Genomic DNA, 14,113 nt, shown 5'->3' on the forward strand with positions numbered 1-14,113 from the left:
AATTATCTTTAAACAAATATTATTTTAACTTACCTCAATATTCTTCGATTTAGATATAGGAGCAAATTCAAATAAAAATCATTGAGAAATGCTAAAATGATAAGGTTAATAAAAGCATGTTTTAGATTTTAGGATAAATTACACATTTAATACTCAAACTATCAATTTTGATATATTTTAGTACTTAAACTTTTAGTTTTTTTTCTTCAAAATCATACATAACTTTTTGTTTTTATTTCATTTTAGTATCATATCGTTAAAAACTTAACACGTTTAGTACTTAAACTATCAATTTTGATCTGTTTTAGTACCTAAACTTTCAATTTTTTAAAAAATTAACGTTCAATTTTTAATTGAGTTATTAAAATTAAACAAAAACTAAACTTTATGTATGGTTTTGAAAAGAAAAAAATTAAAATTAAAATACTAAAACAAATCAAAATTGATAATTTAAACACTAAACGCTTAATTTACCCTAGATTTTATTTTGATTAAGGCTTATTCTGTATTGAGTTTGTTCGAATATATTTTAATCATTTACGATTGTGCTGTAAAATAATTAGTTATTATGGTAATTATTTAGATAAGTGTGTTATTTATATTGTGGAGTGAATTTCTATTGTTAGGGACGGACACAATATTTTATATTAAAAGAGACGAATTTAAATTTATAAAATTTTAAGGACGAAGTTAAAGCTATAAAATTTTAAAAGATATAAAAACATATTTTAATAAAAAATATATAAAAAAATTTAAATATATTATAATTTTAAATTTTTAGAAGATGTTCTCCAACTGACCCACGTTCACCCGTCTATCATGTACTTTTATTTTTGATTTGACGAATTTATACTTTCAAAACGATAGAAAAAACAAGTAGAATGATAATTTTTTTAATTAGATTTATTATAGTTTAAAAATTTTAAAATCTAATCGTATTTTATACTATATTTAGTATTTACCTTCTAATGCAACAATTCAAGTTTTTTTTAACTGAAATAAATTGAGTGGACATATCATATCATTTAACTAAATTCATTTCATGGAATTTTATTTTATTCTTTTAATCGAATTCAAGGACCATTGTAGATAAAATATTTGTTCGAGGACTAAATAGAAAGGCTTGATTATAAAATAAGTGTCCAAATTATAGCATTTTTAACGAATACGTGTCTAAATTATTTTTTAACTGATCTCGGTGCCTAACATTTCAAAGTCAATCGTGTTAATTTCTTTCATTAACTAACATATGTCACAATTTGATAATTTTAAAATTTTTATTTAAAATTAAAAAAATAAAACTATATATTTTAAAAAAACACAAAAAAATGAAATAACCCAAAAAAACTTTAAAAACATTCATTTTAACCCTAAAACCCACACCGCCCGCCGCCCTTTACCATCGATGAAGCTTCACCCAACCTCACCTCTCCCGACGACCAAAACCCCTATGAAAATTGTGATCGACCGACGGCGAATCGACGTTTTATACCCCGCATCCTTGGATGAAAATCACGATCTCACTCGATTCCAACGGTTAATCGACGATAACTACTACAACGTATGACCAGGAGGATGAGAGGGACTACGTCGAAGGCAGTGGTCATGGCCGGAAAGGACAACAACAACTAAGGTTAGGATTTGAAGATTTTAGGGATTTTTAGTTTTTTTTATAATTCAAGAGAAATTAGGTTTTTTTATAAAAGTATAATAATATTTTTAATATATTTAAAAAAAATAAAATTACTAGATTATAATATATGTCACTTAATAAAAAGATTAACATCATTTACGATCTAAACACTTAAAATAATAATGTTAGTGGTGTTTATTAATGTTAAACACACGAATTATTTAGAAAATAGTTTAAACTACTTATATATATATATATGAGAAAGACAATAATTTTTGACACTTATTTTATATTTAAGGAAAATAAAAAATCTAAAAAGTTATGATATGACTTCTTTATTCTAACCACTAAAATAGGTAAAATTACTGTACCTGAAATAGTAAAAAAAGCTAACAATTATAATTGAGAAAATAGTCTTATTGATCAAAAATGTCTTATAATATATGATTTTAACCAATATTTTTTGGATTTGCCAAAATGACCAACTAAATCGCAATGCGATCGATAATTCGCAACGCGATCTCCGGTATCGCAAATCAGTTTCCAGATTCGCAACGCGAACTTGGACTATCGTAATGCGAACTTGGACTATCGTAATGCGATAGTCCAAGTTCACATTGCGATAGTCGAAGTTCGCGTTGCGATTTTCCAAATTCGACTATCGCAACGCGAACTTCGACTATCGCATTGCGATTTACATATTTGCATTGCGATAGTCCAAGTTCGCATTGCGATAGTCGAATTTGGAAAATGCGATTTATTCCAAATTCGTTGCGATAGTCGAAGTTCGCGTTGCGATTTATTCCAAATTCGTTGCTATAGTCCAAAATCACAACGACTGGTGGTATTGCATTTGTTTCTTAAGAATTTTCTCTAAAAAGATAGTATTCGCACGGACGTGTCGAAGACACGTATTACCACGACCACGGTCACGGCCTCGACCCGAGACGAGACGGACGGCGGCGGCGGTGCGAGAGTCCCCCTTGTTCTCTATCACTCAACAAGGAAGTGGGAAAGCAAAGCCTTAAATACCATTCCCAATAGTGTTTCCAATACTATTTGGGATTGAGCATTACCAACACTTGTTCTCAATACTATGTGGGATTGAGCCTTAAATAGTGATATTATTTTTGAATGTTTTGCTTAAAATTGCAATAATCGCGATTGATTGTAGATAGACTTTTAATTATGGCATATTTAATTGTATAATACTAATGCAATTGGTTGCTGATTCAGTTGTTTTAAGGTACATGATTGTTAATTGTTTCCTAAATAATCACATTGTATTGGAAATAAGTGTTGGTAATGCTCAATCCCACATAGTATTAGAAACACTATTGAGAATTGTATTTAAGGCTTGACTTTCCCACTTCCTTGTTGAGTGATAGAGAACAAGGGGGACTCTCGCGCGAATACTATCTTTTTAGAGAAAATTCTTAAGAAACAAATGCAATACTATCGCAACAAATTTGGAATAAATCGCAACGCGAACTTCGATTATCGCAACGAATTTAGAATAAATCGCAACGCGAACTTCGACTATCGCAATGAACTTGGACTATCGCATTGCAATTTACATATTCGCATTGCGATAGTCCAAGTTTGCATTGCGATAGTCCAAGTTCGCATTGCGATAGTCCAAGTTCGTATTGCGATAGTCGAAGTTCGCGTTACGAATCTGAAAACTGATTTGCGATACCTGATATCGCGTTGCGAATTATCGATCGCATTGCGATTTAGTTGGTCATTTTGGTAAATCTAAAAAAAATTGGTTAAAATCGTATATTATAAGGTATTTTTGATAATGAGGTTATTTTTTTTTAATAATTTTGGGGGTTTGAAAGGGAGGGTAAAATGGGCATCCAAATTGTTTATATATTCTCACTCTCTCTTAACTCACTCGCCTCTTTTAGACACGTACACCATTCTCTCCTGAGCTTTAATTCTCTTTTCTCATAGTTTCAAGATTCTGTCTTCAAGCTCATTTCTCTGGTCCCTTGGATCCCACCATAGCAAGCTTGGGTTTTTTTTTCCCTTTCTGTATGTTTTTATTTTCGAAGATCTTTCCTTTTTGCAGATTTTTGTGCTTTGTTTTTTTACCTTAGTGCTTGATGGGGTTGCTTTGTCCCTGTTTGTTTACCGAGAAAATGAAAAAAAGGGTTTGGGGTTGTTATATAATTTACGAGTTTTTTAGGTTGTTGTTCTTCCATGTAAGATTTGTTTGTTTGTTTTAATGATTTTATCAGTTTCAATAATTGTAATCTCTCTAGGGTTTCTACATGTTTATTTCGTTCCCTTATTAGATTTAAGGGTAAATTAAGCTATTAGTATCTAATTATCAGTTTTGATCTATTTAAGTACTTAAACTCTAATTTTTTTCGAAGTTATACTAAAGTTTAGTTTTTGTTTGATTTTAGTATTCCACCGTTAAAAAAATTGGTTTTTGTTTTATTTAAGTGCAGTTCAAAATTTAATGCTAATTTTTGGAAAAAAATGAAAGTTTAGTAATAAAACAGATCAAAACTGATAGTTTAAGGGATAAACGCATGCATATATTAAAATGAAATCTTAAGTATGATTTTAAAAAAAATTAAAAGTTTAGTTACTAATCGGATCAAAACTGATAATTTAATTACTAAATGTGTAGTTTACCCTAGATTTAATTATAGAATTAAATGTTGCTTGATGCATATATTGGTTTAGAGAAGTAAAAACCCAAAATCTATTAATGATTGTTAATGTTCATACGAGGAATGAAGGGCAAAAAGTGAAGTCGAATTCTCTTTTACTACAATTCCAAGCTATGTTAGTTGTAGAATTGTCGGATATCGATATCTATATTCGACACAGAGTTTTCGTGTTCTAAAGTTTAAAACATATTTGGAGAATTACGATCCCGCATCTTGTCCGACACGAGTCGAACATAAATACTTTAGAGGAGAAGAAGAAGAGTTGGCATAGTTTCTAAGCAATAAAATGTATCAATCATAGTTTCTTGCTGTAGAACAAGCGGATTATCCTGTTTTGATCTCCTTATTTGTGGCTTATGTTTAGCGTTTCTCTTCTAACGAGAAATTCTTTCTTTTTGCAGAGAAATGTCTGGTTTCACACAAGTAATAACGTTTAAACTGCTGATGGTTGGGTGAAACAAAGAAGAGAAACAGCATGCCTTGGTTCAGTTTCTTTCGCAGAGTCGTGCGCTTGAATTTATACTGCATAGTTATTTTGTAAAATCTGTCGTTTTCACTTCACCTTAGTTTTATATCGGCTAGCCGTTCTTTGCTCAACCATCCATGGGATCCACTCACTTTTATTTCTTCTTATGCGATCAATATAGGATTAGTTAGAAATATCGGAATTTAGAATACTAATCCTAATTCGAGCTCCTTCAGCCAGTGTCTTGCTTTCGAGCCGTTTCTTTAGTTCTAGATAGATATCTTGTTTGTCTTATACCTTGGGTGAATTTGGTTGCTCTGTTAATTGTTATCTGGGTATTTGTTTCCGTTCTCATCCTATATCGATAAGACTGGTTAATCCAAGGAGAAGTACGTAGTTATGGTGTGCCAAGCAGCTAGTCAAACAAGATTTAGAGCATTGAAACATGAAAGTGGGATTGCCGGAAAACCAACGATTGTAGTTAGAGTAATTGCATGCTTTCAACCAATGGAGGATTGTCAGGTTAGTTTAAATTCTAGTTTCGTTTTCATTTAAATCTTTGTATTTGTAATTTTTATAAACGGCGTGTTTGAATTGATATCTGGCTGATTTTGCTGTTCTCGTAGGCTGAGTACTTCCGTCATTTACTTAAGCCCGTCACGTAGATTGATTCTTTTCAACATTTGTTCGTTAAAAAAGCCTTTAGAAGTTTAATATACGGGATCGAGCATTGTCCATTACCTGGTATGTTGTTACCGCTTACTACATCTTGTTTTTCGTTGTTATTAGTTTATTGTTTCATTTTCATGTGTGATCCGCAGGAGTGTTCTAGTCGAATGGTTCGGACCAACGATTCTTGGGTTTTCCCTCGGTGTTCTTCTTGGCAACTGCCTGACTTAAGGTGCATGAGATCATCATTAGCGCCCGGGCAGCCAGAATGCTTGCCTGCATATATAAACCCTGGCAGTCACATGCTTTCTGCGAGTGTATCAAAACCGGGTTCTTTGGTTCCTGGTACAGATCATGGCACTCGTTTGCTTCCTGCAAATATTGCAATCCCGAGACCAGCGGATATTTCTGTACTAAAAACGGAACAAAAGTATAATCCCCACGAGTTTTTCCAGCAGTTTTACCCTGGTTTCCTGACTTCATTGCCCTCTTCTGGTTCGTATCTCAACAAACAGCAATTCATGTTTACTAATGGACATGGGGGAAGGGCTACAGCTAATTTGGTCCCTGGCTCCTTGCAGAAAGGGCTGGTAATTTTTGATCAGTCGGGCAGTCAGACAAGGTTAATTTATGGCCCTTTTCGATCTCCATATCAGTATGCGACGACTTCCACCACAGAGGTAGCTTCTTCCCTCGATTTCCATGAAGGGCAAGCAGTTAAAACAGATAGTCTCGTTCCGGCCCCACCAGTTTTACAGGGGGAATATGATGAGAACCATTTGGGTGCCGAAGAGAGTGAGATGCATGAAGATACCGAAGAACTTAATGCTTTGCTTTACTCTGATGATGATTCTGGTCACGACGACGATGATGAAGTAACGAGCACGGCTCACTTTCCTATTAGAATTAAGCGAAACTATGAGGATCAAGACCATGGTTATGATGTAATGGAGCAAGTTACGAGATCTAATGGTCCAAACAAAAGGCAAAAGCTACTGAATGATGGGAATAAGCGACCTATAACGGTGGACGAAGGCTCTCACGAGTATGATACTGATGCAGACTCGAGCTATGCCATTGGACCAAATCACGGAGAGGAAACTTTGCATGATGAACAGTCGATAAAGGATAAGATTCGCACGACGTTAAAAATCCTGGAAAGCATAATACCCGGTGCTAAAGGAAAGAACCCAATCTTGGTCCTCGACGAATCTATAGACTACTTGAAGTCCTTAAAGCTCGAAGCCGAGACTTTAGGAGTGAACCGCTACTAGGTTTGCACTCTTACTTTGTAAGTATGCCAACCAACTGTATAATTTGGTGGGAAAAGAAGGCTGGAAATAAAACCAAAGTCTCAACTCGAATGATCGATGAATTTGAAATCACTAAACTCGCCTTTTCTTCGGTGGGGCCGACCCATTTTGTCGTCTTTTTTACCTTCTCAAGGAGCCTTATGGGGGGGGTAGCCAATGAAGGAAAGGCAAGGTATGCCATTTGCTCTTTTGATTAAAGTAGGTTTATGGTTTTGTTTGTTGACCTGAAATGATTATATTTGATAGTAAAAAGCAAGTCACCAATGCTTTGAACGCATGGGGGGAAAGAGGCTGCTACTAGCGTGGTGTGTGCTGTAAACCCCCCCCCCCACCAATGGCCGTGGATGTAGTGTAGCGTGCATGCGCGTTAGGTTGAACCGGGTCCCGCTACCCGACCCGTCTCTTTTATTACCTTGAGAACAACTTCATGTTTGATATTTTCTTTCAACCTTTCCCCTACAAGTATGAAGACAAAAACTTTCCCATGGTGTCTGGTTTTCTTTTCGCCCCGAACGAGTCCATCTTTCGATCGAGTTCTGTAGCGAAAAAGTATGGGTTAAACCCCCCCCCCCTTCACGTGAGTTGTTCTTGAGCGTCAGGTCCTTATGGAATGGGTTTATGATGTGTCTGGTTTTTGTTTGTGTGATTTTATGATGTTTTTGTACTAATAATTGGAGCCATGACTGGCTGATGCTTGAGCTCCAAACCATGACTATGTTGTACTGTCGTTTTCAGTGGTTTGTGTGAATGTAATGTAATAGTATATGGTCATGATTATTTAGTGTTCAAAAATCAAAGTTGTCAAATTAGGGGTGAGCAAAACTTGATTAAGAAACCAATTATTTCAGCTCGACTCGATTCGGAAAAGCTGGACTCGAATTGGTTTCTAGTTGTAATTTCATAAACTTAACTTGATCTAAAAAAATTTCAAGTTCAAATCGAGTTGTAATAATTTTTTAGTAATTAGTACATCGATATTTAAGTTTGAGTCGAGTTCTTTAACTATGCAAGATATATATATATCACATACGGAAAAAATATGAAATATATATATATATATCGTATATGGTTATAAAAATATATTTAAATTAGAATTAAATAATGTTATAAATAGTTTTGGGATGTAACTGTAACAATGTGGAATTTGTTAATTCCACAAAATGAAATTGAACAACTATTTCAATTAAATTAAATTTTTATTTAATTATAATTAGTTGTGGAACAATTTAACAAATGGAAAAACTTGATCATATAACCGAACAATGAATTTATTTATATTTTATTAATAGTATAAATTATAAGGAATTATTTATTTAAAATATTTCTAGTCATGAATAACATATATACATTTTATAAATATTGTTATTGAATTTAAATTTTAAAAAAATAATATTCTCTTTTATTATTAAAGTCGTTAAATTAATATATTTATTTGTGTTTAATGAAAATATGATATATGTATTAAAGTAGTATCAACTTTAAATAGTAGTTTAACCCCCTCAAAGTAGTCTACATCCATTATTTAAGCTCTTCACTTAGGATTTTCTAATTAATTTACTAATTTATTCTTTCTTTTTCAATGATAAAGAGATAAACTTTACAAACTCCCTAACTAGAACCAAAACCCATTTACAAAGGATAAGAAATGTGTAAACAAGAAGACATTTCTAGGTTGGTGTTTACAAAGATTTAGCTCACAAAAACAAAACCTAAGGATATACAATTAAGTTCAAAACACAATATTTACAAGAGAAATGAAATAAGGGTTGAATTTTTTTCCCTTGTGTATGAATGCTTGGATAGGTGTGGGTAACATTCTTCAAGTGTCGTCAACTTGTTTTTATATGCTGGAATGAGTTATTAGTCGTTTGGGATGATTTGGAGTCATTGGGAACTGAAAAATCTGTAATTTTGCTAAGGGGTTTCGAAATCTTCATTTAAAATTTTGACCGTTTGAACGGGGGTTTCGAAACTTTTGAGGGGATTTTGAAATTTGTAGGACAAATTTACATTTTGCCTTATGGGTTTCGAAACTTCATGAAGGGGTTTCGAAACCATGCCCAAAATTACATGTTTCACAATTTAAAAACTTTTTTATAATGTTTAAACAAATTCAATTTGATCCAAAAATATTTTTATCCTTATTTGTTATATCATAATATTAATTCTACACAATTGTTGGTTAATGCTTTTCTATTCCCATGCATTTGTGGGCATTCCGACATAATCGGATCTCTACGTACAATTATATATATATAATTTAAGAATATAAGATACTCTTGTATAATTCTCTTCTATTTTTTTTAGATTTTTTAAATAAATTTGTGTTATTATCATTATTAATTTTTATTCATCATTATTCATAATCATAAAAGAGTATAGGGTAAAGTACACAAATGATCCCTAACTATAGGGTATTGTTTTATTAAATCATTTAACTATTAAAAATAATAAAATGGTCATGTGACTATAAAATGTTGTTATGTTAAGTCGTTGACTATTAAAAGTTACAAAATGGTCACCCGACTATTCATTATGTTCCAAACTCGTCATTTTCAATTAAAAATTGACGGTTGTTTAAGCTAAACGTCAACATGATGATTACTGACCGAGATATGATAGTCATTTGAGATTCTAAGATCATATTTTATCATATCACACTCAATATGTTAACGTTCAACTTAAAATATTATCCATTTTTAACAAAAAAAATGATGAGTTTGGAACATAATGAATAGTTAGGTCACCATTTTGTAAATTTTAATAGTCAATAACTTAACAAATCAACACTCTATAGTAGAACGATCATTTTATAACGTTTAATAGTTGATAAACTTAATAAAACAACACCCTATAATAGTAAACTATTTATATATTTTACACCAAAGTATATAAACAAATATTTATAGTAAAATTTTATAAAAATGAAAAGATCAATAATAGCGGGTCATATTATTGAGTTAGACAAAATTGTTGTTTTCTTGGTTATCTGCCAAGTCACTCTTCTTCTTCTTGTCATATCCATTCCATGAAAAGAAGGATTTTTCTATGGCGATTTCATTGTCGGAAGCTGTTTTTTCCTTGTTTTACGGACGAACGTTGTTTTAAAAGTTTCGTTTGATTGAACACCCTCCTCGAGATGCTATATATCGATTATTAAAAGTTATAAAATAATTATTTAATTATAGAGTGTTATTTTATTAAATATTTTAATTATTAAAAATTATAAAAGGATTATTTAATTATTTATTATGTTCTAAACTCATCATTTTTCGTTTAAAAACTGACGCTATTTTGACATCAACATTAACTTGCTTACTGTGATATAATAAAATATGATCTCAAAATTTTAAATGACTATCATATCATAGTCAGCAAGTTAACGTTCATATCAAAATAGTGTCAGTTTTTTAACGGAAAATGATGAGTTTAGAATATAATGAATAGTAGGGTGACCATTTTGTAATTTTTGATAGTAGAGAGACTTAACAAAACAACATTATATAGTCGGAAAATTATTTTATAACTTTTTAATAGTCGAGAGACTTAATAAAATAATACCAGACAATCGGGGATCATTTATGTACTTTACTCTTAAATTTATAATATAATAATTAATTTCAACTATCCTTGTATGTGTATAAAAAAATTATTATCCACAACTTTTTCATTAAACAACGATATTATTTAAAACGTACGCGTAATTTTATGTTAGCTATATAAGGTTCTTAAAAATTGTACTAGATTTAAAGAATACATAATTATAAAATTTCATGAATATTAAACTAGAACATAAATAAAACTTATATAAAAATTGAAATTGTAAAAAATAGGTAAACTAAACTTTTAATTAATTCAAAACCGTAATTAAAGTCTTAACATTTTTGGTACTGAAACTATCAGTTTTGATTCGTTCTAGTACAAAAATTTTAAAACTTAATGTTAAATTTTGAACGGGTACTAAAATGAAAAAAAAAAACTAATTAGGAAGAATTGACAGAATTTCATACAAGTTAGGTATGTTCTCTTCAGTTTCATTTTGATTGTGGGGCTGTGTGTCTTTGTTGGCCTTTAACTACTCACGTGTGTGATATTCTAGTGTCGGTCTAATTTTGTGCCATATCCTTCATCTCCATAATAGGGATGACTAAATTATTGACAGTTGATTTCCTTATCCCTGCATGAAGAAAGAATTATTGCTATTTGATTGTTTCTATACATAATTGAACGTTATCCGAACCTGGATCGGATGAAAACAGTTCGTTAAATGATTATTCGAACAAATGTTAAGGATGGATTTCGATATTAATTCGAGAGATGATGATATCTGATAACAAATGATCGATCACACTAAACAAATCTGTGAATTCACACAAACACTGAACAAAATTTCGAATGACAATTACTTCATGGTGGTTTTCATTTTTTCTTTTTCTTTACGAGATCGAATTTCGCCATCTTCTCAGTGTCTTTCTAGTCTGTTCTGTCGCGGTCGACGTTTGAGGTCCGATGTCGTGGTTTTCTGCCGGTGTCATCTTAGTGAGTTTGCTAAGTTTCTTCCATCCAATGGTCCACGCGGATGTTTGTTTAGGCTTCGACATGTTGTCGAATTGTCGTTGCAAGTTCTCCATGTCGTTTTGGAGCTCGAGGTACTTGGCCTTGACGCTTTCGAGCTCGAATTTGAGTGTGTTGATGTCTTTCTTGGCGGCCAACCATCCTTCTTGGAAGGATTGCGGGGTGGCTTCGAGTAATGTCTTGTGGTTCGGTATCAATGGCCGGTATTGAGTTTCTGCAGGATCTTTGAGCGTGCTGTTGGCCAATGCGTTACTTATTTTCACTTGCTCTGAGAAGAGAACTTGAACGACAATCCGCAGAGGGAGCCGTTCGTTTTGAGCAGCATGCAGGCAGGCATCAATCGAGAGCTTTTGGCAGTCCATCACACGGCAGAGTCGCTTCCTTTCATGCTCGGAGAGTGTCGGGTGTGCCTGCGATTGAATTTTGTTAACCCGCAAATCAGAATAAATTCATGTTGAATCCATGGAATCATCACATCGATAAACTAAGTACGGATTCGAGAAAGGAAGCTTCCTTCGATGCTATTGATTTGGCGAACTATTGTCAAAATTTAAAATTGACATTACTACCTACATTGCCTCAAGCAATCATATGATTTCAATGATATTACCATCTGCAATCGGAATGAGGAGATTACCTTAAGATATGAATCAATAGCTCGGTAAAGACCATCATCGCAGGTCCTTGCAGACTCGGGCAAAGCTTCAGCGAGTACCTGAAACTTTGTTAGCGACAGGTTTCGATCTCTCGAAACCTCTGTAAGATAACTATCAACAAGTCTGGCAACTCTCATCTTGGCATTCGGAATATTGCCACTTAGTGTTCCTTCATACATGCATTTGTCCGAAAAAGGCGGTATATCCGAGCTGGAACTTTCTGTCTGTTCTTGAACAAGGAAATGTTCCAACAGTCTCTGAACAAGGTCCACATCATACATGGTTTCGCCTTTATTGTAAGAAGGAATGAGAAGATCTGCCAGCGTAGCCTGTTCAAATTGCATCCCGACACGCTTCTCCAATTCGGTTACCAGAGCCGGTGCCACTTTCAACATGTTCGCAATCCGCAAAAGCCGGAGGAGAAAACTGCAGGAAACGCTGTCTTTCTGCGGCGGGATTATGCTAATCAGACTCTCGATGATCATCCGTTGATCTTTGGCCTGAATCGACCGAGTTTCATCATTTGTTCCGGCTACAATCATATGAAGTCCACCCTTCCAACTACTGCTTCCGCAACTGCTATTACCATTGCTGCTAATGCTCATCATATCATCTGCTGGCCCCTGACCCTGACAATCTTTGATCAAACCAGGAAGCCATTTCGCCGCGTAATGCATTATCGACGCCCCGATCAATTCGAACCGCATTCCCTTCACCTTGATCGCGGTAACAACCCTGACAAAGTGATCGATCCTGAGGATCGAAACGTCCTCGAACCACCAATCAGGAGGAACAGGCTGACTCCTACTGGGGCTAGACTCCTTCAAATCACTCCATTTCGGGATCGAAACCTTACTCGGTTTCCCAGTATACGCCCATTTGATCCCTTTCGGATTGGCGCAGGCCTTCCAAGCTATGGACTCGCTGCACCTCCTCACGATTTGGAGATTCTCCGCCCACGGCGAGAGCTTCTCGCAGCTTTTCAAGACGAGTATGGAGTCCCTCCACGAAGATAACACCACATAACTGAGAAAAGCTTCGGTCTTGAATATCAGATTGCCCTCTTCCAAATCCTCCGTCATCTCAAGATATTCCGCAGCACATCGTAAACCAGATATGTTCCCGGTAGTTAAATCGAAGGTGATTCCATAGCAGAATTTGGCTGCTAACTCGAATGCATCGGGTCCTCCAGGAAGATCTTCAAAAGCAATTTTGTTCAACTCTGGGTTGTTCGATTCATATATAAGCCTATTCACTTTTCCACTACGGGAAAGCATGGGATACTACTTTCCCCAGAATTTGAAAGAGAAAATACAGTGAGAAAATATGGTTTCAAGAACTCAAAAGAAATTGAATTTAGGAAACCATTTAAGCAATTCAACAAATACCTTGTGTAAGTGAAAATTGATCTCTCCAACTTGGACTAAAAGGTCACTTGGAATATCAGTAGCAACAAACCTGGAAAAAAAATTCAGATATACCAGGACTGGCCTCTAAGCTCAAAAAGAAAAAAACCCAGAAATATGAGATAAAAAAGATGTGAATTCCATGGAGATATACCAGGACTGGCCTCTAAGCTCAAAGCCATCAGTTTTGAGGCCACGTTTACTGGAGCTAAGAACACCATTGCCATACTCTCTCCCTCTAACCGATTCAGTCTCTGATTCCCACATATCGAAGGAAAAAACGAGAGGAAAACTATGAATTCGAACTGGGTTTTCTTTATTTTTGGCTGGATCGTAGGAGGAGACGAAAACAACAAAATAATACAGAAAGAAAGGATTGAAGAAGAAGAAGAACGAACGAAGAGAGAGCTAGCGAGGAGAAGAGAAGGAAGAATCACATAGGATGGCTTGTAAGTTGTAATTGTATTGAAATTGTCATATTTTTTACGGATTTTCTTCTTTCCAATTTTTAAATAAAGAAAAATAAAACATTATTCCGTTTGAAAGAGATGCATATTACTCTTATTTGGGTCACTAAAGTTTAATTTTTTTAATTTAATTACTTAATTTTTAAATTACTCTTAATTTATTCGCTTTAACTTTTAATTATTTTTATTATGAATTATGTATTAATAAAATATTAATAAAAAATGGCATGCATAAAAA

General features: G+C 33.8%; 2 protein-coding genes across 2 annotated transcripts; one reads left to right on the top strand and one right to left on the bottom strand.

Annotated features, from left to right (window-relative positions):
- Positions 1-3,572: 3,572 nt before the first annotated feature.
- LOC120175577 (transcription factor bHLH143-like) lies at positions 3,573-6,943 on the top strand. Its single transcript, XM_039182174.1, has 4 exons — positions 3,573-3,673; positions 4,725-5,311; positions 5,416-5,533; positions 5,611-6,943. The coding sequence occupies exon 4, from the start codon at positions 5,626-5,628 to the stop codon at positions 6,730-6,732; it is 1,107 nt and encodes a 368-aa protein (XP_039038105.1). The 5' UTR covers positions 3,573-3,673; positions 4,725-5,311; positions 5,416-5,533; positions 5,611-5,625; the 3' UTR covers positions 6,733-6,943.
- Positions 6,944-11,206: 4,263 nt separating this feature from the next.
- Positions 11,207-13,798, bottom strand: LOC120175576 (root phototropism protein 3-like). Its single transcript, XM_039182172.1, has 4 exons — positions 13,563-13,798; positions 13,391-13,460; positions 11,984-13,285; positions 11,207-11,756 (listed from the first exon to the last, which is right to left on the bottom strand). The coding sequence occupies exons 1-4, from the start codon at positions 13,673-13,675 to the stop codon at positions 11,208-11,210; spliced, it is 2,034 nt and encodes a 677-aa protein (XP_039038103.1). The 5' UTR covers positions 13,676-13,798; the 3' UTR covers position 11,207.
- Between the last annotated feature and the right edge of the window lie 315 nt (positions 13,799-14,113).

This window comes from Hibiscus syriacus, unplaced genomic scaffold (genome assembly GCF_006381635.1).
Source record: "Hibiscus syriacus cultivar Baekdansim isolate YM2019G1 unplaced genomic scaffold, ASM638163v2 tig00112206_pilon, whole genome shotgun sequence".
NCBI classification, from domain to species: Eukaryota; Viridiplantae; Streptophyta; class Magnoliopsida; order Malvales; family Malvaceae; genus Hibiscus; species Hibiscus syriacus.

What these genes read in the sequence shown, in the direction of transcription:
- LOC120175577 (XM_039182174.1), top strand. Translation starts at nt 5,626, where the DNA reads ATGGTTCGGACCAACGATTCTTGGGTTTTCCCTCGGTGTTCTTCTTGG.
- LOC120175576 (XM_039182172.1), bottom strand. Translation starts at nt 13,675, where the DNA reads ATGTGGGAATCAGAGACTGAATCGGTTAGAGGGAGAGAGTATGGCAAT. An exon ending in GAGCTTAGAGGCCAGTCCTG is followed by an intron (nt 13,461 to 13,562) that starts GTATATCTCCAT and finishes TTTTTTTTCCAG; the next exon opens with GTTTGTTGCTACTGATATTC. An exon ending in CTATTGATTCATATCTTAAG is followed by an intron (nt 11,757 to 11,983) that starts GTAATCTCCTCA and finishes ATTCAATCGCAG; the next exon opens with GCACACCCGACACTCTCCGA.